The sequence below is a fragment of the Doryrhamphus excisus genome, linkage group LG13, assembly GCF_037039965.1.
Source record: "Doryrhamphus excisus strain RoL-2023G ecotype Guam linkage group LG13, RoL_Dexc_Guam_v1.1, whole genome shotgun sequence".
Classification (NCBI taxonomy): domain Eukaryota; kingdom Metazoa; phylum Chordata; class Actinopteri; order Syngnathiformes; family Syngnathidae; genus Doryrhamphus; species Doryrhamphus excisus.
The window spans coordinates 8,825,702-8,849,384 of NC_136369.1; the positions used below are offsets into that span (position 1 = coordinate 8,825,702).

The 23,683-nt window shown below is 40.9% G+C and overlaps 4 protein-coding genes across 6 annotated transcripts; 3 read left to right on the forward strand and 1 right to left on the reverse strand.

The window, feature by feature from the left end:
- The first annotated feature begins 136 nt into the window (after nucleotides 1–136).
- afg2b (AAA ATPase AFG2B) lies at nucleotides 137–6,235 on the forward strand. 2 transcript variants are annotated; one of them, XM_058089138.2, is made up of 11 exons: nucleotides 137–374; nucleotides 480–1,045; nucleotides 1,129–1,314; nucleotides 1,432–1,716; nucleotides 1,779–1,964; nucleotides 2,048–2,206; nucleotides 3,520–3,729; nucleotides 3,813–4,040; nucleotides 4,152–4,286; nucleotides 5,711–5,836; nucleotides 6,050–6,235. In XM_058089138.2, the coding sequence occupies exons 2-11, from the start codon at nucleotides 527–529 to the stop codon at nucleotides 6,185–6,187; spliced, it is 2,172 nt and encodes a 723-aa protein (XP_057945121.2). In that variant the 5' UTR covers nucleotides 137–374; nucleotides 480–526; the 3' UTR covers nucleotides 6,188–6,235. The 2 variants fall into 2 exon arrangements, with proteins under 2 accessions (XP_057945121.2, XP_057945119.2); XM_058089136.2 differs by having other exon boundaries at nucleotides 137–1,045.
- A 94-nt stretch (nucleotides 6,236–6,329) lies between these two features.
- On the forward strand, nucleotides 6,330–8,898 carry coxfal3 (cytochrome c oxidase associated subunit FA4L3). 2 transcript variants are annotated; one of them, XM_078795783.1, is made up of 5 exons: nucleotides 6,330–6,638; nucleotides 6,713–6,801; nucleotides 6,882–6,942; nucleotides 7,200–7,271; nucleotides 7,343–8,898. In XM_078795783.1, the coding sequence occupies exons 1-4, from the start codon at nucleotides 6,600–6,602 to the stop codon at nucleotides 7,266–7,268; spliced, it is 258 nt and encodes an 85-aa protein (XP_078651909.1). In that variant the 5' UTR covers nucleotides 6,330–6,599; the 3' UTR covers nucleotides 7,269–7,271; nucleotides 7,343–8,898. The 2 variants fall into 2 exon arrangements, with proteins under 2 accessions (XP_078651909.1, XP_078651910.1); XM_078795784.1 differs by having other exon boundaries at nucleotides 8,068–8,898.
- slc30a4 (solute carrier family 30 member 4) lies at nucleotides 8,338–15,621 on the reverse strand. Its single transcript, XM_058089139.2, has 8 exons — nucleotides 15,468–15,621; nucleotides 14,700–15,221; nucleotides 13,285–13,431; nucleotides 11,502–11,655; nucleotides 11,135–11,351; nucleotides 10,552–10,657; nucleotides 10,332–10,466; nucleotides 8,338–9,160 (listed from the first exon to the last, which is right to left on the reverse strand). Exons 2-8 carry the CDS (start codon nucleotides 15,112–15,114, stop codon nucleotides 9,006–9,008), a joined length of 1,329 nt encoding a protein of 442 aa, XP_057945122.2. The 5' UTR covers nucleotides 15,115–15,221; nucleotides 15,468–15,621; the 3' UTR covers nucleotides 8,338–9,005.
- On the forward strand, nucleotides 15,581–22,983 carry bloc1s6 (biogenesis of lysosomal organelles complex-1, subunit 6, pallidin). Its single transcript, XM_058089140.2, has 6 exons — nucleotides 15,581–15,735; nucleotides 15,953–16,032; nucleotides 17,649–17,808; nucleotides 18,275–18,362; nucleotides 18,439–18,525; nucleotides 19,985–22,983. Exons 2-6 carry the CDS (start codon nucleotides 15,975–15,977, stop codon nucleotides 20,102–20,104), a joined length of 513 nt encoding a protein of 170 aa, XP_057945123.2. The 5' UTR covers nucleotides 15,581–15,735; nucleotides 15,953–15,974; the 3' UTR covers nucleotides 20,105–22,983.
- Nucleotides 22,984–23,683: the final 700 nt, after the last annotated feature.

Here is a 23,683-nt window from a genome sequence, read left to right on the forward strand (position 1 = left end):
CATTTCTTTCTAGAATAACACGACTAATTTAGACATTTTATAAATTAGAAATAAGGGATTTTTTATGGTTTTCAACGTCATAAGGTGTTAAAATATGTAAAACGGAAGTCACCGACATCGACACAGGAAAATGTTTTTGTTGGCCATCTAGTTGTACGCCACATGGATGTAGTAAACATTAGCTGTCGGCGCTGTAGTATGTATGTCGTAAACTATATAATCTGTATAATGTGCGAATATCAATAAACTCTTAATTTGTATGAAGCACTATCATAGCTTTTAAACTGTTTCTTACCGACGACATTTTCGACGAGGCAAGTAGCCATTTCCGTTAGCTCGTAGTAGCACAGCAAAGCCCGGAGTTTACCACCTCGGTACGTGTGAATGTATCCATCTCTGGATTGTGAAATTTCATCGACGTTTACATGCCAGTCTCCAACGTTAGATCTGAACAATGTCTCTGAAACTGTTGTCAGTAGACACGTCAGATCAGGGCTCGCAGAGATGCAGACTAGGACCATGTTTGATGTCAGCGTTGGGCTTGAGCTTGGGCTCCCCGCTGCTGGTGTCTCTTCCTGGGGGAAGCTGTCTGTGTACCGCGTGGCCTCGGCCTGACCTGGCTGAAGGCTTCCTGCAGGTGGACATGAAGTGCTGTTCTCCAGGTCTGGTCCGTCTTCCACCATCACGCCTAACCCTGGAGCCTGAGCAGCTCACACACGTACATTGTCCCAAACTGAAAGGCATGAAGTTAAGCGTAGTCGTCCAGAGTGTTGAATTTAAAAGAAACACACCTCCTCGATTTGTTCATGAGCTCTTGAAAGACATGCTGAAGGGTGTCTTGGTGCAGAGGAACCATGTTGTGAACCTTGAGGATTTCGACACAGACATAAGATATGTTGTGATAGAAAACATCTATCCGGATAGTAACACGGCTGGACTTGTCACCTCCAAAACTGCTATGGAGATTGCTCATATCCAGACTGTCAGGCACTTCCAAGCCCATCTTCAGGACCAGCGAAAGGTGCCTCTGGGGGGTCTGGAGGAGGTTAGCCTTCACACACTTGAATAATGTGTTGCTTTCCACCACACTGCATATAACTGTACAGTGAAGTTTTCCTTTTTGCTTAGGTGAATGCGTTGCTGAGAGAGATGCTGCAACTGCCACTGCTCTATCCAGGAACCCTAAATTCTCTGGGTGTGTCTTGTCCCAGGGGCATACTGCTGGTTGGGCCTCCAGGTGTTGGGAAGACCCAGCTGGTCCGGAAAGTGGTGGGAGAAGTGGGAGCCAGCCTTGTTGTGGTCAGAGGGCCAGAGGTATACTGTATATATATACTGGCACTCAGTTATGCTTTTGTATAATGCTTGATACATCAAATGTAAGTGAATTTCTGCATTTCATAAGCTTTAAAAAAATGTACCTGACTGTTCCAGGTGGTGCGGCCCCGACCAGGTGAGAGCGAGGAGATGTTGCGAGCAATGTTTGTGCAGGCTCGTGCTGCAGCAGAGGAGGGTCCATGCGTGCTGTTCTTAGATGAGTTGGACTCTCTGTGTCCGAGAAGAACTGGCACATCTGCACCAGAGAACCGCCTGGTGGCTCAGCTCCTTACACTATTGGACGGGGTGGACCAGTCGGATCGATTCCTGGTTGTCGGCGCCACCAATCGGCCGGACAGCTTAGACCCAGCACTGCGCAGGCCTGGAAGATTTGACAGAGAGGTATACGAATGTTAAATTACAAAATAATACATGCATTTTTTGAAATTGTGTCTTTTCTTTAGGTCATCATTGGGGTTCCCACTTTGCAGCAGAGAGCAGATATCTTGTCTGTTCTGTGTGAAAAGATGCCAGTGTGTCCCAGCATGGATATGGCAGAGCTGGCACAAAGAACCACAGGTTTTGTTGGGTCGGACCTCAGCGCCTTGTGCAGGGAGGCCGCCATGCACGCTATGCGAGAAAATGCAAAGGTTATACCAATGGTGCATCAAGAGGGGAATTCTTTACATCTTTATGTGGTGTCATCAAACTGAAGTTGTTTTATTGTATGCAGGGTTCAGGAGAGCAGATAGTGGACATGAAGCATTTCCTAGAAGCTTTGAAGTTGGTGCAGCCCTCCTGCCTGCGGAGTAGCCTGGGGCGGACAGACCTGTCTCCAGTAACGTGGGAACAAATCGGAGGCCTTGACGAGATCAAACTGAAACTAAGACAGGTAAAATACAAACATGTTCTATTGTGACTGAGATGTAATATATTTGTAACCATATATTTATTGTTGTGGTTATATTTTGCAGTGATGTACAACTGCATTATGGCCACTGTGTATCTAAGAGCTCTTCAATACTGATTAATGATTGTTTAGCCCAAAATACATCATTAATATTGCTTTCCATTTTAACATCACAAATCACAAATTACAACCTGACACGGTGTGACATAAGCATATGATTTTGGTCATGGTTTAATTTTATTTGAACATGCATCAAGTTACAATAGAATACATAGCATAATTCAATTCACAGTTCCACATGTCCAAAAGGATTAGGAAGAAGCAAAGCTTGATGATTTTCACAACCATAATAAATAATTATCATAAATATAACAATCAAAACGGTGATAAATAATAAACAAGATAAACATATCATAAAATGACCTGTTGGACTGCATGGCGGTCGAGTGGTTAGCCCGCAGACCTCACAGCTAGGAGACCAGGGTTCAATTCCACCCTCGACCATCTCTGTGTGGAGTTTGCATGTTCTCCCCGTGCATGTGTGAGTTTTCTCCGGGTACTCCGGTTTCCTCCCACATTCCAAAAACATGCTAGGTTAATTGGCGACTCCAAATTGTCCATAGGTATGAATGTGAGTGTGAATGGTTGTTTGTCTGTATGTGCCCTGTGATTGGCTGGCAACCAGTCCAGGGTGTACCCCGCCTCTCGCCCGAAGACAGCTGGGATAGGCTCCAGCACCTCCCGCGACTCTCGTGAGGATAAGCGGTAGAAAATGAATGAATGAATGAATGAAAATGACCTGTTCAAGACTCTTCTTCTTTGGTCCCAGAATTGACCCCTGGGGTACTCCACGTGTAATATTTAAACTTGTAGATGTGTGTTCTCCTAGTTTTATATATTGCTTCCAGTTAGCTAAGTAGCTTTTTGACCCAATTCAAGACACATCCTCTGATTCCGTACCTTTCTAATTTAGTTATTAGGATATCATGATCGATTGTATCACAGGCTTTTGTCAGATCCATGGATACTGCAGCAGCATTTTCAGAGTTTCAGAGCCACATGTGTAATTTGGATCACATCCGGATGAAACTCTGTCATCCTCTGCCCCAGCCTACACATTGAATTTTCTGTTCAGTTTGAAGAAAACTGGAATGGAAATTTGTGTTGTATGAAAAAAATCCAGAAGTCTATATGTTGTGGTCGTCTCCAACAATGCTTCTCTTACCTGATGTTTTGTCTTGTGAGTGCTGCTGGATATTCTCTCTTATGTACTCCTCTGTGTGTGTTCATTGAAGAGTATCGAGTGGCCGATGATGTACCCCGAGGCCTTCTCTCGTCTTGGTCTGGGTCGGCCTCGTGGTGTGCTTCTCTATGGACCTCCAGGATGTTCAAAGACGACACTGGTCCGAGCAGCAGCCTCCGCCTCTCGCTGTACCTTCCTGTCTGTCAGTGGTGCTGACCTCTACTCTCCCTACGTGGGAGACTCAGAACAGGCTCTGTCACAGGTGCTGTGTCTTTTTACTTTTGAGACTGTTACTGTATTTGTGTCTTCTGCAAACTTATTTGTACATATGTGCAACATCTACAGCTGTTTCGCCAGGCACGGGCCTGTTCTCCCTGTGTCTTGTTCCTTGACGAGATAGACTCTCTGATCGGCTCTCGGTCCAGCAGTCAGGCAGCTAATACTGTTCAGACTCGACTCTTGTCTGTGCTTCTCAATGAAATGGACGGTGTGGGACTGAAGACGCTGGAAAGGAGAGGAGAGCAGAAGATCCTCCAAAGACACGGAGCAGAGGAAGACCACACTCAAGAACAGGTTAGACATTTTTTTAAATGTGTTTTAATGGACTGCTAATCATTGCAGTAAACAAATATTTCTGCTCTATGACAGACAGTTGACACTATTAAATATTCTGCTCTGTGACAGACGGACTGCCAGGAAGTGTGTAACAAAGACGTGATGGTTGTAGCCGCCACAAACAGGCCAGACTGTTTGGACAGTGCTCTACTGAGGCCTGGCAGATTGGACCATATTATCTATGTACCACCACCTGACCAGCAGGTTAGCTATTTGTCCTGTCTTAATAACAGACATGACTCCATAATGTTGTTTTTTTCTCCCATATTTGTCATTCTTCCACTAGTATTCAGAACACCTATTAACAGCACCACTGCCAGTGGTTTACTTCATTATGGGCAAGATCATAGAGAGATGATGCATGACATCACCAGAAGATCACAGCACTTACTAAGTGTCCAAGATTGCTAATATAATCACTGAGGCTGCTCACAACCCCGAAGCGGCATTCATTGCATGGTGTCTTTATTTTGTTATGATATGATAGCATAGGTTTAATTCTTCTAGTTTTTGTTACATTATAGCGCAGCCATATAGTCCATATAATGGGATCCATGTATATCTTGATATCTTGATATTACTATATAACTATTTTCTCAGCCAAAATACATTTTGCTTTAAAAATAATACATTTTTCTGCAAGCATCTGCTGAGATTTGATCTGGCTTTATCTTGCAAAAGTGCATAACTCAATGTTGTTATGCACGGGTCTCAAACTCAATTTACCTGGGGGCCACTGGAGCTAGGGTCTGGGCGAGGCTGGGCCGCATCAGGTTTTCCAAAAAAAAAAAAAAAAGCATTTATTAAATATACATTTAATAAACTTTGCTTTTGTTCCGATTTTCTACAAGAAAAGCTCTGATAAAACATTCCACTGTTCTCAAATATCTTAATTTTTATTTTTCTACACAAAATAAGATCAAGAATAAAGAATATCAATCAATCAGTAATAAATAAATATAATAATAATAAAACGGCAAATAATTAAAAATTAAGAAACCACATATAGTTGGTGGGTAGACAAATTATTTTTTTCAGATTAAAATTAACAAAGCATTATTAGAGCCCTGTAGACATGACAAAACACGACTATAGTCACATTTATACTCTTTTTATTTACAACATATTGCGCAACTGCAGGGTCTTGTGACACATGCTAACTCTCAAACTAGAGAGCTAGCGACCTAAACGGTAGCCTTCAAGTTATTTCCTTTAAACTTAAATAGCCAAAAACTTACCACTTCCACACGGATAGGGAGGATAACTATTAACAGTTATTTAACCTTTAACATGAACATTAATCAAACGTAATAATTTTTTCTGGGTACATGATACCATACAGCATCCATATTAAACTTGTGCGGGCCGCACTAACATTAAACTTTCATATCAAGGCAGGGGCCTCAAACTAGTGTCAGGGCCGCATGTTTGAGACCCCTGTTGTTATGCTATAATGTGATGTGTCAACCAGAATTCCATCCGTCAATTCATTCTTTTCTATGCCGCTTATCCTCATTAGTGTCGACCAGAATTACAGCCCTTCATTTATTTAATTTTAATGTTTTAGTGTTGCTGACAGGATTTCCAGTGCACGTCCATTTATATGTGTGCATTGTTTTTGTGTTTAGACACGTCTTGCCATCCTGAAGGTGTGCACAAAGTCCATGCCTGTGGATCCTGACGTATGTTTGGAGGAGCTGGCTGCCGGAACTGATCTTTACTCTGGAGCTGACTTGGAAAATCTTTGTAAAGAGGTAACTCCGGGGCTTCTTTCTATATATATATATATATATATAAAACTAAATATAGTTAATGTAGTGGACGCGAATGACACATCAATACTGCAGCCACGTGTAGGGGCTCCAACTTTGAACGTTTACCCTTTTCCTTGTCGGATGTTGGAAATGTACGACTTCCCGGTTTCCTCGAACACATAGGATGTTTCAAAACATGGTATTGTTTTCCAGGCTGCTCTGCTGGCGTTGTTAGAAGAAAACATGGAGGCTTCTACCATAAAACACACATACTTCCTGCAGTCCCTCAAGAAAATGAGACCTTCTCTCACAGCCCAGCAAATCCAGACATACCAAACAGCTTCTAGATAATTTCTCATTAGAAAACATAAAATTACTTTATTAAAAACAGTTCAACCAGAGCTTGAGTGTCTTTTATCTTGTCACTCTTTCACTTCCATCTATGTGCTGCAAGGGGGCACTGTGGACTCAGTATTGTATTGATCAGCAGCATAAATCTGTTTGACAAATCCTCCACTGGTGAATAGCAGTACAGGAAGCAGAGCGCGTCTACGTGCCTTTCACCTCGTACTCGTTCTCCTCCAACGTATGTCAGCCGAGAGCAGGCAGGACGGATGCTCCCCTGACAAGACAAGGTTGAGACCTTCTCTGTGACAAAAGGTGAGAGCTGCTACACAGAGATGACATTTTAAACTTAATTGTCTGCACATCAAGTGGAATTACGGCATGTTTCTTTTCAGGTATCAAAGAAGTTTAAAAAAAAATGAGGGGATTTTTCCAAATGTTGAAAAAGAAAAAAGAGGTGAGTTTGACTTTTGATGCTCTTTTGTGAAACTTCAAATGACAATTTCAGTTATTTCATGACATTGCATGCAGCTGATCCCTTTGATCGGGTTCATGGCTTTTGCTGCGACAGGGGCCACTGCAGCTTCCATCTACTTTCTTCTAACCAAATCTGATGTCATGTGAGTGTACTGTTATTATCAAAGCCGTGATTTTTTTTCCAGTTACTTTACTCGTCATGCAGTATTTTTATTGTTTTCAGTTTGAATAAGACCTCTAATCCAGAACCATGGGAGAGAGTGGATCCATCCAAGCCCCAAAAGGTGAAACCATCACAGTTTGTTTGGTTTTTGTGTGCCGTTTGTTCAAATTAATGCTGCGACATGAGCAGAATTTTCCGGACTGCTGGTCAGCTTTGATGAGTCACCGAGGGAGAAACATTATCAAATAAGTACCAAATGGATATTGATGTGTGTGTGTGTGTGTGTGTGTGTCTGCACACCAATGAGCTGCTACTTTTGGGGCCTCCTAAGTGTTTCTGCAACCTATGGGCTCATTTTATTTCTGGCCTTCTTTGCAGCTTATCACCATCAATCAGCAGTGGAAGCCAGTGGAGGAACTGGAGTTGGTGAAGAGTCTCACCAAGTGAAAGGTCAGCCAGCCTTCCACCGTTCAGTCTAATAGAATCCGTTCTGCGCAAACTGCGATGCTTCTGTTCCACAGGTTTTTTTGTCTGTTCAGTATTTGCACACCAAAAGGGCAGCAGTCCACCTAAATGGTTTACTTTTGTCATGTTATAAACTGTGATATGACAAATTGTATTTCGACCTGCACGTCAGTGTGTGTAAACACACACAGTATGGTTTTATGGTCACAAAGTTGTTGCCTGGAAACTGAGACACTCCCTGTGTAGACCTTATCAGTTAATTGTGTTTATCAGCAGACAAACGACTATATGGCAACATACACCTATTATCTGTACTGTGACAAAGGCCTTTTCTGTATTTGAAATTCAACCGGTTAGAAACATAAAACAATTTAAATGTTTCATATTCTTGCATGCATATGCTCCGGGTGAAGAGCTGACAAGTGGGAGGCCAAACTGTAATCTGCAAATGCATTCTATCTCATTATAGTCACACAGAAGCTACTATAAAAGTGTACCATCTAGTGGCGAGAACGGACATTACCACTAAACAACTCAGTTCACTGTGATGTGGAATTACACTGCTTTATATATTACATTATGTAATGTTATGCTACTGTAACATGACTGTATACTACAACCACAGTAGTAAACACAATGAGGTGACCCACAAGTTAAAACAAAAACCGAGGGGTGGTGCCTTGCTTTGTTCGGTGCAAGTTAAGTCCAATTATCCTCAATTCCTGTCTTGTTCTGAATCGTATCTTCACATTTGGTGACCTCCAACGTGACACATGAAAAGGGCACAGCTTCAGCCTATCCGATGGTCCTCCACCATAGTGAGAAGGTAGATGAAACCACAAAGGAGGGGAAGATGGCCCACTAGATACAAAATGTCACCACAGAAGGCGCCAACGGAGCCTTGGTATGAAGTGCAAACTTGACATGTTGGCATCCTAATAGTGCCAATCAAAACTGAGCATTTATTTTTGATGCAGCAGACATGCACGGTCACACGGTAGTCATAATATGATGTAAGTAAACATTTAAGCACTGGACATGAAACAAAAAATAAATAAAATACTTTATTACAAATGAAAGCAGTGAGTTCGGTTTATATGATTCTGTCCCATCAGAGGGTAGACCCTCCTCAAAATGTCTTAACAGCATTGTTTACTTTGAAATATTGCAGGAGAGTCCACTCAGTACTAGAATACTCAGTCACCATTGAGGTGAAAGCAGCTCTTATCATACTCAGCCATACTGTTATGGAAATTATAACCAAATCTACTTTTACAGTATTATGAATAGAAAAGTGATTCTGGTTAAAGGCTAACATAACACTAAAGAGTGAGTCAGTGAGCGTTGTGTGTACATTCCTGGTAAAAATAAGTCGACAAACACATTCAAATTATAAGATGCTTATGATGAGGCTGTGGCGATCACCATAAATCAAAAAGTAAAATAAGTAAATAGAGATTAAATATAGGCAATAATGGTGAATTAAGAGAATGTTTCCAACACTGCAGATCATTCAGTCCTCACAGGTTGCAGTGATCCTTATATCGTCTTACTGATATTGCTCCACTCTTCAGGTTTCTTTTAGCACCACTTATGCTTCCTTAGGTTCCTGCACTGCCAATGAGCTGTGAGAGAGGTACAACAGCCACTTCTCGACTCCTTGATGCCACGTAGCTCCACGGAAATGCATAAAGAGGAAGTGAATGTAGGAATGTGTCTTTAGGCACTAGGCTGCTGACATTGTGCACAAGTGCGCACTGGCCTCTGTCGGTGCGTCTGGACCTGCACTGTGCATCTGGTCAAGCCGTAAGTGTGAAGCAGCAGGTGACGGGCCTTTGCCTGGACGTCTTCCCAGTTGCTGGCACTGGAGGGCGCTGTGATTTGATGTGGGAATGGGAAAAAAAAGCTCATGAAGAATCCTACTTGTCTTAAAATTCAAGGAGTAATTGTGACACTTTTAATAGGAGTTAAAAGCCAAAAGATGAAAAACAGACAAAGTTACATTCCAGACGGCTTGTTTTAAGTGATAAACATCTCACCTGCCCATTCCTGACAGGTCAGTAACATATGCCAAAAATAGCACTGACGCAGATCAAAAATGAAAGCTCCGGGTCAGAGTCCAAACGAAGAATATCAGAGTCTCAGAAACGCGACTAAACTTCACATTTCACTTACAACACAAACCAGTAAACCTACTTATCCAATGAAGAAAACCTGAATAAGAACAAATATGATTTACAATATTTATTTTGAGGAACGAGAAACAAAGTTTAAACAGTGTGAATGATTATTTTATTTTTAGTATATGCGAGTTCCTTATTGGCTAAAGTGCGGCATTAAAAGTTAGAGTTAAAGAGTGTCGCTGAACAATGCCAGCTAACTGGTATTTTCTTATCTGGTCTTTGTCGGGGTATGTCACGTCACGGCTGTCCAATCGCATAGAAAATGCGAGACACCACTTAAAAATAATTCTTTTAAAAAGGCAACCTTCATACATACATTTAAAAGACTAGCATTTGTGTTATTAGCTATAGTATCCATACTTTACATTACATTATGTATTTTTGCTGTTTTAATGTTTGATTTATTGTACTATGGGAACCTAAAAAAACAAGCCACAATTCGCATATGTCCTCCGGTGTCACACTTCGGTCATCCACTCCCTCACTCTCCTGGCTTGTGAGGTGCCCTTCATATCAGTTTCTCCGCCCCCACGGCGAAATACATGACTTAAGAAATTGTGCGCATGAGCGCTACACAGTGCACACAAGCCCTATCCATTATTTCAATCTTTCACTTTAAAGCATAATACGTGAGATTTCAGTATGTCTCTGTACCTAACCAAAAGCTCCATACCATAAATATCTGAATCCAAATACATAATTAATATAATTGTTCAGAGGACTCCAATCAACGCACACTGGAATGTTATGTCAAAGACTCCGCTGCTTCAAATGTGTAACCTTGTCTTACTTATTATGGCAGAATCTAATCATGAAATTGCAATATACATTAGATGCATACATGTTGTGTTCAAGGACTCACCGAGCTGAAGATGCACAAGTGCTGAAGTCTTATCAGTAGTCAGTGCCCAAACATTCAACTCATCCACAGACTGGACGTCCTCCAGCTTCAGGAGATCTTCTTTAATCTGCACAGTGTCTAAATGTCTGGGGACACCTGGACCCAAAAAAAGTGAAAACTACTTGAATCCTCTGGCAAAAACGCAAGGCATCACATTTGAATTAAAAAATGGGACACTTGCCCTCCAGCACGATGATTGTAGTGTCGCGTATGATGCGGACTGTGGTGAAGACAACGAGAACAGAGAAGATGTACGTACAGATGGGGTCTGCCAGTTTGTACTCGGGCTGTGAAGAGAGTATACATTTATACTAAGTACAACTTCAACACCTGCACAGCTCTGGTGAATTCCATGCCCAAGAGGATTAAGGCCGTGCTAGACAAGAATGCTGCTTCCACTAAATATTCTCATGAACGCTATCTAACTATATCAACTAACATAGTACTAAGGCTATGTACAAAATTATTGAGGAATTAATTGAATTTCATTGTGAATTATTGAATGATAAACTATTTAGATTACCTGTAAACTTTGAAACTAAATGTAAAATACTAATCATTAGCATTTAGTATCGTAGTTTCAAAGTTTTATGTATGTTAGGAGTAGATCATTTTGACTTGTATCATACATGCTGAAAATGTGTGTGCACCCGTGATATAGTATATATGTACATAAATACTCATATTTATACACCCCTGTTCTAAACCAACAATTGTTTCATAATAACAGTAATAAAGCCATAAGTACAAGAGAGAGAAGGCACCTTAAAGCGGACAATGTAGGCAGCTATGAGAACCCCAACGCTTTGAAAAAGATCGCCCAAAGCATGGATGAAGGCAGCTCGGACAGCCAGACTGCCATGTGACCTTTGGTTCTGCTCCGACCCTGCACACCGTGACCCTGACACAGTTGCGGGGCCATGGGAGTGACCATGGCCATGAGCGTGAGGGTGACCACCTTGGTTTAATAAGAAGCCCATTCTGAAAAGTAAAATTATATTGAAACATTACACAGGCTTATGTCCATCTAACACTACTGTAGACAAACAATAACACACAAAGAGAACGGTGTCACTGTCTTAGTGGACTGTGTGGGTTCACATCAAAAAAGGACATGTAAAAAAAACTCACATGATGTTGACCGCCACCCCCACAGCTGCCGTGATGAGCATGACGTCACCATCGATATCAAAGTCTTTGTGTACTGTTCTCTGAACCGCCTCAAAGAGCAGTATGGCCGTCAGGATGTAGATGAGCGCCACACTGAGGACCGCTGATACCACCTCTGCACCACAAAAAGATCAATGATCACATGGTAGCACTCTTACTGACTACTGAGAACCACTCCAGTTGGAACCAAAATATCATCACTGCAAAGACTATGCACTTCACCAGATTGTACATTTTTATAGACACCCATCTGACCCTTCAAGATTTGCGTATTGGTGTGTGCGAGTAGCAGGAAAAAGAAAAGAAATTAGTTTAGTCGTTCATATAATCCTAATCAAGAAACAGCAAAGAAAATAAATACAGTACGTCCTTGGTGGAGGAAATGAATGCATGAAACTATTCCCTCTAGAATCTGCTTCCCGTAACAATCATTTAGTTCCCCTTTCTCTCAGTATAGTGGGGTACCAAACTGTGAAATGGAGTGTGTAGTGTTAAACCTGTTCAGTGTGTATCCTACTTCAGTTGGGTGATAACTACCCAGTAGTCAAAATTATTTCCATGTTTCGCCTTTGAATTGTAAATAGGGATGGGTGATATGGCCTACATCATTTATACTGCATGATAATAGAACCATTTCAGAACAGGTTACATAGGAAAGCCAAACTGTTATTGGATTTATTTCTCAATAAATTAACATAGTATGTCATTTTGAGAATATTTTTGTATGCAGTATTAGACATTTTACCGTATTTTCTGGACTATAAGTTGCATGTTTTGCGGCTAATTTATTTTACAAACTACTTGACCAAAACCGACATTACATCCTCATGGAAGGCAAGTTCTAACAATAAAATAATAGAGAACAGGCTGGATAGGTGTAAGATATGCTAACATGGTGGGTAATAAGGAAGCGTGTCTTTTATTGCTGTTGCTAGTGACTGAGAAATGTGTGTGTAAATTTTAGAATACAGTGTTGGACCCGAGCGCTGTTGTTGACATGTAGGCCGGCAATAAAGATTAAAAAGCATGTTTGACTATGTGCCTTTATTGGGATCATTGGTGATGTGCTGCAGCTTGTTGCAGCTTGCCGCGCTCAATTTTGCAGGCGCGGCTAGACTATGTGGCCAACATGCATTAGCTTGATAGGGCAATAGGCAAAATCTCTATCATGGGCCAAATTTATATCGTTTATATCCCCCATTCCTAATTGTAAATATGCAATTTACAGTGTAGTGTGGCTTCACCTAATCCATAACAGCGGTTACTACAAAACAGGTACTGTTACACAGCTTTTCATTGACCATAAAGCAAATAGGAATAGCTATTGCACCAAATAGAAAAGAAAAAACAGAATAAAAGCAGAGAAAAAAAAACAGGAAATTACATAAAAACTCAGAAAAGCCTAAACTTAAGTCCAACCTGCCATGCAAGACATGACAGAGTGCTAGTTATGCAATAGGGTAGGAAGGAATCTGCCTTCAATCTAATCTAATATCACATCTCAGGAAAAATCACTCTGAATCACACACAGTGTTTCGTCATTTTTGCTATAACTTGTGTTGCTTATTGCAGTATTGGTTTTATTTTGCAGTGTTTATTCTGTGAAATGCATTGAATAGAAAAAAAACATTATGTATTGATTACAGCACATTAGTTTGAGGGATGTTTTGGTAATCACTTTCAAAAAAATAACAAATGGGAGAGCACAGTGAAGCTTTGTGCAAATTTGAAATGACAACCTTACCAAGCCGATGAAGTCCAAAGGTGAATCTCTTGGTTGGTGGTTTAGTGGAGAGCCACAGAGCCAGCAGAGAAAACAGGATGCCCACTACGTCTGTTAGCATGTGCACAGCATCAGTCATAATGGCTAAGCTGTTTGACACATAGCCACCTATAAACAAAAGCACACAAACTCAGACACACATAAACTCGAAAGTCATAACATTGGGTAAACATCCACATCTAATGTAATCCAGTGTAAGAAATGCATCAAAAGAATCAGAATTGAAACCCCTCCAGTTCTGTAAAGTTGTCTTTGAAGTTATTGCACAATTCTGCATAGCTGCAGGTTAAGGAATAACCTCATTGAAAGAGGTAATTACCTGCACGCATTTTCTTTCAAAATAAGCAGCTGCGCTTGCCAAGGAAGGAGAGCCATACTGAATATACACTCACTGGCCATAATATACAAAGGTGCCTTTACAAAGATAACATAACTATCATTTATCACAAAGCTTTTAACAATAAGTAAGAATCAAAATACAGTTTAAAGTCAATAAATGTCATTTTGTCTAAAGCCACACAAAATTTGGCGCTCAAACCGCAATCATGCATTGACGTCATGCTCTTTATTGTTATGAAAATTAAAGCATTTTATTGTTTTTTTTTTCATTTTACGGCAGTTAATCTCTGCTAATATTAAGACAATAATTTGACATTTACACTTGTATATGTAAATGCATTAATTAAACCATTCTGCTATTATGGTGGCAAGTTTGACAAAGAAAAGAGATTATTTTGATTTCCATTATTTCCAACTGCAAACATTGGAATGGTTTATAATCTGAACAAATCCGCTCAAACCGTGAACAGGAACTGATTGTGTTTGACTTCACTGTATTGTATATTGTACATTATGCTTATGTCAGTAATATAACCTCTTAATATGATGGGGGAGGGAACTGTACATTGCTGCAAAAGAGAATGAGACTATTTGTGATGCGGAGTACCCAAGGTAAACCTTGCATTGTGCACCACTCCAGTGAGTGTCCAGCCAGATTTACTCTTCTCTTGTCATTTCCTCTGCTTGGAAGGTTATGTTTTAACAAGCAGCTCTTGCATAAGACTGAAATATGACTATAAAACAGGATGACCAGGTGCAAGCGTTAACAGTTTAGGTTGGGTTGTTAGGTCACTGACTAGTACTCTTGACTTTCATTCTTGTTTGAGCTGGCTGCACCAGGCAGGTTACTGAGCTGGAGCCTATCCCAGTTGATTTTTGTGAGAAAGGAGGGGTACACCCTGGACCGGCTGCCAGTCAATCACAAGACACATATATAGACAAACAACCATTCACACTGCTATTGAGATCTATGGACAACTGTGCATGTCAAATTAGCCAAACATGCATGTGAGCAATGTCATGTAATCTCTTGTTACCTATAATTTCGGCGGTCATAAAAAGAAAGTAGAGCACAGCTGCAATGACCAGCCTCTTCATCACTCTCCTCTGCTTGATGGTCTCCCTCTTCTTGGTGCAGCTGTCACATGGGTCCATGTTTAAACCCGGGCTGCCCAAGCTGGAGGAAGAGTCTAGCAGGGAGTCATCGTCATCATCACGTTGATGATCCGCCGCCACCACCAGCGTATTCACTGCCACTCCGTTGGACGGAGCCCCGGCGGAATAATCCGACATTTCGCCGGAGACCACCACCTTTAGCTTGTTGAATTTGGGCGTATCATCCTCCACCAGGTCGTCGGAAAAGTCAAAGGGAGCAGTGTCACTCAGATCCCAGTCGTCCGGTTCCCTCCGGAAGGCGGAGCGCACCTTGCTCAACAGATTACCACCTGACATCTTCAAAAGTAACCCAGGTGTGTCTCGGTGAGCTCTGCATTTAAACGCGCTTCCTCTGGGCTAATCATTCACATCTCGATGGGGTGCATTTCTAACTCCATTGGCAGCTGAAAGTGATGACAAAACACAAACTGCTCACCGGGTTATCCATTTTCTTTCACCATGAGTTATACACATGCACATACATACAAAGTGGCATTCTAAAAAGAGACGACACAAGGTACCTAATTATTAAAACAGTTGCTATAGCTAACCAGTAACGGGCTAGCTAGCCGGCGAGTGGTCATATCGTGTCAGCAGCTTCCAGAAATGCTTTTCGGGAGGCGTATTACGTAGTCAGAATTTAAACTCACCGCTCGACATACTTGTTTTGGAACGCTAATGCCAGCATCAACGCCGCGCCTGGGACACCGAGGTGGTGCCAGTAACATTCTGTCGTAGTCGGAAGTAAAGCAAGCAAGTTTGGTGGAGCCGTCCTTGGTCACGTGACGAACGAGTCACATGATGTTTGTCATCTCCAGCAGACATAATGGAAATCTCGTCGGTGTTTTGTCTGCTTCTGATCCACTGAACGTGAATTTCCATACGGCTGGAGTTGCTGCTGAGAGGAAATCGAAACAGGTAATGTTGTAAACTGGGACACTCATTCGTTGGCCGTGTGGCGGATAACAAGCCATTTTGGCCACACAACCAAGACGCTAACTGTTTGTTAGCTAGTTAGCGACACACTTCCTCTGTCTAAATGCTCCGCCATGTGACGCACGTAACGCGTCACATGGTTATGGTCATATCAGTGAACTGATATATAAAATAAGTGATTTCCTTTCGTCTTTTACAGATTATTGAGCCTGGCTGAGTCTATGGAGGGAATGGAGGATGAAGGACCCTCGTCTCAGGACGAACTTCCGCACATAGACGGTGTGTACAGTGACAACAAACCTACACTTACCACCACAGGCCATTCGAAGAGTCTCTGCTGTTCAAGTTAAACAGACACTATCAAAACACGAGAAACATTTTTTAAGCAATCAAATCTACCAAAATAGAATATTATAGATCTTTATTGTCATTGCACTCCACTTTATTTTATGTTCAGCACAGTTATAGTATGAGGACTGGTTGTTGGGATCAGCAATTTCAGTTAAATATATCATATAGCAAATGAACAAAAGTAGGCAGGTGCATAAAATTGGGCATCCTTGTTTTATTGATTTAAATACCTTTTAATACTAATTATTAGAACACAAAATATGTACGGTAAGCTCATTAACCCTTGACCTGCTTACACAAGTGAAGCCAACCACGAGCAGGGTATTTAAGGTGGGTAATTGCAGCATGGGAGCCTCAAAACAACTGTCAAATGACCTGAAAGCAAAGATTGTTCAACATCATGGTCAAGGGGAAGGATACAAAAAGCTAGACAGAGAATATATGCCTTTTTTTCAAGACAATAGTCATTAATGGCACCTTCTATAACCAACCAGCGGTTAGAGGAGCTGTTCCTGTGCGAACTACCTGCACAACGACACAGCAGTCCAGGCACAGTGAGGGATGGAACTACCAATGTTGCTACAGAGTATAACATTTTTTATTCTAAATATTTTTTTTAATTATAAATGTCTGAGGACAGGTGGGTAGCCTGGACATAAATAGATAGAGACAAGAAGATAAGACAAAAACAGTGAGCTGGCATTGCACAACTACAAGCTGGAACTATTAATACTGACATTAATGGCAGCATTTCAAGAAATGCTGCAGACGTTTCATAGACAGTATGACTTGCCTGCGAGAAAATGCATGTCACGAATTTTGCAACTTTACAGAGCGAAAGATGGCATATGAAAGGAAATATTGTATGATTATGATATATATTATCATAACAATGGGTTATTTGGTCTCAAGAAATATTGACAATAATATAGTTCAGCGTTAATTTGTGGACAATGAACATTTAAAAAGGCACCTGTATTGTTTTGTCCATTCATCCATCCATTTTCTATATAGCTTATCCTCACTAGGGTTTTGGGCATGCTGGAGCCTATCCCAGCTCTCTTCAGGCGAGTGGTGGGGTACACCCTGGAGTGGTCGCCAGCCAATCACAGGGCACATATAGACAAACAACCATTCACACTCACATTCATACCTATGGACAATTTGGAGTCGCCAATTAACCGAGCACGTTTTTGGAATGTGGGAGGAAACCTCTAATGTGAATTGCTTTTTAAATCTACGTGCGTAAAACGCTATGTGGACGTGCCGTACGCCTGTTTGTGTTAAGTTTGCTGTGACATGTTTATCTTTTTGATCTTTTTATCTGTCACCACCAGTGTCATGTGTAGCTATTCCCATTGTGTGTTAAGCTGGTTGCCATTTCCGTTCTGACTATTGCCCCCAATAAAAAGAGCATCTTCCTATTAAGCAGCTGAAGCGCCACAATATGTTGCCTTGCTTCTTCATGTGCACTGTCAAAAGTATCTTCTTTTCAGAGTATGCCTTCAACTGAAGTAAATAAAACATTTTCCTTCACCCTTCAGATGAGCAGCTGTCAGCACCGGAGCAATCACGTGTGGAGAGCTGCACCTCTCTGGAAAATGTGTGTGTTGATAAGAATGCTGTGTGCAAACTCACAGAGGGCTTGCTGTCCCACTACCTCCCCAGTCTGCAGAATTCTAAACGTACACTCCAAGAAGTCACGTGAGTACTTCATCATGCACACTTTAAATGCCACAATGTCCACGTGATCAGGGGTCTTTACTGGGGTTGATATTATGTTCCACTATTTGCTTTTAGTTTTGTGATAAGTTTGGTTAGTCACTTGGTTTAGCAACACCATTTGCTGTTGTTTTCCAATAACTGGCTTTAGGTTGTTTTATTCTATAGTGTCTAACAAGGTTACACTGCCACCTTATGCCCCCCGGAATACGTATTGCAGTGCTTTTGGAATTTGATTAATTCCAATGGAAAATCTGCAACTTGCAGATGACCATCAAAGGTCACAGATATTTTCTCATTATTTAAATTTATAAATGAAAATGTATATGAATGTAATAGTTCAGTTCATTTTCGGTTTATCACCCAGGCCTACATGCTAAAAAGACGTTGTTCAATATTCAGACACATTTTAACATTATTTTGTGCTCCTTACTTGTGTCTCATCCAGACAAAATCAGCTCATATTGTTAGACGCTCTGGACCAAGAAGTTACAAAGTTCCGCGATTGCAATACCTTACTGGACCTAAATTCATTGGTATGTTTGACCACTTGTACCAGTTGCCCATTCAAAGGCTGTCCTCATCATCCCTCATACACTTTGTTGACTTCAGTTTACAGAGGCCAAGATTTACCACAACAAACTGGTCAACATCAGGAAAGAGATGATTTTCATCCATGAAAGGACAACAAAGCTAAAGGTAACTCTTGAGTGTTTTGCAAACCATGGCAAAATCTGCTTAGGCTTATGGTTGAATTATGCTGTAGCATAGTTACGCAGGTGGCCCTTCTGACATCTTGACTACCCTCTGCAGTGAGCTCATAGAGCCAGCATACGCTAACATCAATGATGACACAAAAGCAATTTTAATGTAAATGCCACAAGCACACTGTGGCATTATATTAATATTTTGGTTTTAAACAACAGGTATGGACAGTTTTCTCAACTGAGGGAAAAAAAGTAAAGATGGCGGTGCTCGGGCAGTGGCGCCTTGGTTCTGACAGTCAGCGATTGTTGAGGCATTTGGGCTGCAAATATAAACAAAACAGTACAAAATGGTGCACACCCACCAAGTAGACGGTGTCGCTGGCTACATTACAAAAAAAATACACACATACAGGCGAGCTCATGTCTCTCACAGGTACACGGTACACTAGTGGTGCAAATGTGAATGACACCTCTCATGACTAAAATGAATTTTAAAAAATTGCGATAATATTGAATATTGACAATATTTTTTTTATAATTATCGACCAGCAAAATGTGATATTGTGACAGTTCTAGAGAGTTTTTTTATTTTCTTACCTGGATGGGGGTTCAGATCAGGGGATGTCATTTGTCTATTGTTGCATGCTTGTAAAGTGACGCTCTTTTGTGATTAAGTGCTATATAAATAAACTTGACTTGACTTGAGTGTGCCAGTGTCACTTACACCGGTGTTGTGACCCTCCAGCATAGTAAAGCCTTTAGTTTTCATTGTCTCTATTCTATCTACTCATTTTGCTTGAGACTTGCTTTATCTCTCAATTGTATCATTGTTTTATATGTGTAAAATGCATACTTATATGCATGTAAAATGGCATTTTAGATGCACCGGATTAAATGGCGCAGTCTCAATTTTTATACTTAACCCTCACATAAGGCGTGTTAATGTTAAAACACACAGTCACAAAAAAAACACTTAACTGAAGCAAAACAGTGAATTTAGTTGAACTTTATTGAACTATTTAACAATACACTTACCATATTTTAATCACTCATTTCCCACAAATCCATGAAAGTTATCATCTTCTGTCGGGCAATTTCACTATCAAACATGGCGGGTTCCCTCTTACCGTTGTCGGAGTCAGTGTCAGGCTGTTCAGCAATGTTGCCGGCGTGGCGGATGTAAGCGTACGTACTGTATGTAGTACGTAATGCTCTCTGATTGATTGCATTACGTCCTGCATCAGCGTGAAAAGGTCTATCAAGTCTATCAAGCGTTTTGGAAATTAGTACGCACACAAGGTGCATCAGGTTATTATACGCACCATCGAATTTTAGAAAATGAAAGGCTTTTAAGTGTGTCTTATAGTGCGGAAAATACGGTACTTGTGTTTCTAGCCCCTTACTTGTGGAGTGTAAAACCTTATGTTTCTAACTGTTCTGTTTCATTTCAGAAAAGAGCTTTGAAGCTGCAGCAACAGCAGCAAAAGGAGGCACTCGAGAAGGAGCACCAACGTGAGAAGGAGCTGGAGAGAGAACGACAACTCACTGCGAAACCTGCCAAAAGAACATGAGCTCCTGCTGCATTGTGGTCTCGTATATTTCAGGCTATTTTCTACAAATCAAGAATAATTACAGGTAACTGGTTAGTATTTATAGGCTTTGTTAAAGAAGGAGACACTAGTGAAGACATGTCAGGCAAGGATTTTGATGACATGACCACCAGGTAGGATCTGGTTACTGTACAGTACAATCACGAGACCACCAGACAGTGTTGGCTTTGGCGTTTCAGCCTTCTCCACAGCCACTGTTGTGGTTCACACTGTATTAAAATCTACCAGCGTTTTACTTTTAGGCATAATGTGGTCAAATTGCACAGGACAATTTCATGTAAAAATGGCTTCATGGCCATAAAAGTTGCAATGAAGATGTGGTGAATATTTGATATTTATGAGCTTAGTGTTAATATCAGACAAAAAACAATCCTGGCTGGAACAGCACACATTACAAGTACTTGCATGATCTAATCCAGTGGTTATCAGCTATTTTCTGTCATGTCCAACCATGGGGACAGAAAGGTTTGCAAACACACACACACACACGGACACACACCATATGAAATACAATTGAGAAAATGCAACATAAAGGAGTGCTATGAAGCATACAAGCTTTTTATTCAAAAGGCAAATTGCGTGTTGAGTACAATATATTGGTACATGTTGCCAGGTCTGCAACAACATTGAAAGTAATCATCCCATGTCCCCCGTGCCCCAGCAGGGGGCCCCACCCCTCTATTTGAGAAGCACTGAACTATTCAGATCACTTTTTTAAAAAGATAAATTGGTCAACATTTTCAGAAAGCTTTAATTAGATAAACCTTTGGTTGTAGTTTATTCCTATTTGGAATAACTAAGCGGTACAATACTGTATGTGTATTTCAGTCACTATCTAATCAATAATTTTGTTTAAACCAAAGATGATAGCTTTAACAAATCAAGGTACTTCCAACCCCTGATGACCCCTTTATTCAAGGCAGAACTATCGTTGTATTGTATTTGTTGTTGTTCAGAAAAAAAGTGTTAATATACCTTGTGTATGTGTTTAAAATGTCTTACAACTTTGACTGTTTCCAGAGCTTACATTGTTTTCATATGTATTTGATAGACCTTTTGTGTGGAATTATTTAAGTGTGGGGTAAAAAAAAAAAGGTGACTTTAACATTTAATGTAATACATGCCCAATATGTAAAAATAGGAAAACAGAAAAACAATGGATGCAGTGCACAAAGGTGGATTTGGCTGTTCAAAAATGACATTTTCCAAGCAAGTAAAATGCAGTGTCTCATTTTAAGTACGTATGTGTCAATGGCCGAAATCCAACAATTTGCAGTACTTTTTGTCAAGTCTGCCTTATGCTCATAGACTTTGACCCCAACGAGTAGAAATTGAGCAGTGTTTAGGGTCATTGGGCTCTAATTTCTTGGCGCAGCCCAAGGTGGCGGAGTGTGGCGCAGCCCATGCAGTGCTAATTTCTTCCAGCGCACCACTGTGCACAGGTAATTTGGTAGACTGGACTGCGCCGAGATGGGCGTGGCGCCGCACCAGAGGAGGACTCCACGTTTGGCTTCACTTATGTATGCAGATGAGCTTATTAAAACAAATTTTGTATTCCAATAATTAGTGTTCAAGGTAATCAAATCAATAAAACAACAAGGGTGTCCAAAGTTACTTTAGTTTAAATAATTATTGCAGACTTTCTGTAAATCCTATAAACTTCATTTCACTTCTCATACACCAGTATGTTTGTCAGCTATATGATATATTTAACTCAAATGCCTGATCAAAACAATTAGTGATTTATAAAGCAAAATCAAACTTTTTCATACCACTGTAGACCCTCTATAACTGCAGCTCTTTCCTATTTTTAATCTACCACTGTTTTAATCTACCACAGTTTTTGTGTGTGCAGTGACAATGCCACTCCACCAGATGTCAGCATTGACTTTCGGTCCAGTTGTGCTGTGCAGATACTTTACCAAACCAAAATTGATTGTATTAAGAAGCATACTGTTTCAGAAATGGTGATAGAATTATAGTTTTACGCAACTTTTACTCTTTTCCAGGCATCAAACACAACACAAGTGCTTCTTTTATGACTTTGGCCTGATAACCTGATCATTTGGCTCTTACTGAGAAATTAGTATTTGCTTTTTGTGGAATTCCAGGTCATCTCCTAAACGTATTTGCCTCCAATAGTTTGTTCAACAGTTGCTTTCAACTTCTTTCAAGCTCCAGTCTTCAATATATTTTTCCTTCTATGGAAAAAGTTACATTCCTCAGCATCCCAATGTCTACGCGTGTTTTGACATACAGCACCAATTTTATACTTGGCTATATAAGAGACTCATTTAAAACCTACATTGCGTGGTTTCCCCCTGCCCAGTCCCGCTTGGAGCAAAAAGTGCACCGCACTGGTCACGTAGGGGTCCAGACCAGGCAGGGAGCCATGTCACCCAACTCCATGCAAATGGCAGTGAAAAAACATTCTTTCATTTGTGGCCTTTTGTCAACACAATGCTACATTTTTCTGTGTATTTTTAAATGCCCTTCCTCAACTCTGTATGAATGACAGCAAACTCTTCAGGAATAGCTGCCCGGCTGAAACTGGGTCACTAGAATATGAAGGAGAAGCGTCTTGTTTAGAATCTTACATAATATTTAGCAACACCCTTTCAATGTACATATCCATGTGGTAGAAATCTAATTTGATTTACTTAAACCAGAGTTCCACTGAGTAATTATTAAATATTTGCCAAAATGCACCTTTCCTTCATGAAATGTACAAATGAAAATACCTACAACACAAGGCAGTAGTCATAAAACAATCAAAATTGCAAACTCATTGTAATATAAATTTGTTTTTAAAATACAGTCATTACAATACATAGATAATTGTTCATTCATTCATTTTACCATTGTCCTCACAAAGGCTGTGGGGGTGCTGGAGCCTATCCCAGCTGTGTTTGGGCGAGAGGCGGGGTACACCCTGGACTGGTCGCCAGCCAATCACAGGGCACATATAGACAAACAACCATTCACACTCACAAACTCCACACAGAGATGGCCGAGGGTGGAATTGAACTTGGGTCTCCTAGCTCGGCCACAGTTCAGCCTATTAATAATTGTATTACAGAAAATATTATTTGATTACTGTAACAGGCTGGACGATGACCAAGTGGTTAGCGTGCAGGCCCCACAGCTAGGAGACCCGAGTTCAATTCCACCTTCGGCCATCTGTGTGTGGAGTTTGCATGTTCTCCCTGTGCATGCGTGGGTTTTCTCCGGGTACTCCGGTTTCCTCCCACATTCCAAAAACATGCTAGGTTAATTGGCGACTCCAAACTGTCCATAGGTATGAATGTGAGTGTGAATGGTTGTTTGCCAGCCAATCACAGGGCACATATAGACAACCAGTCCAAGGTGTACCCCGCCCCTCAGCTGACAGCTGGGATAGGCTCTAGCACCTCCCACGACCCTTAAGCGGTAGAAAATGAATTAATGAATACTGTAACAATTAGTTAGAAATCCCCATTTGTCCTACTTTGACAGTCACTGAACGCACCATATATCATTCTCCCATGCACAGACGGATGT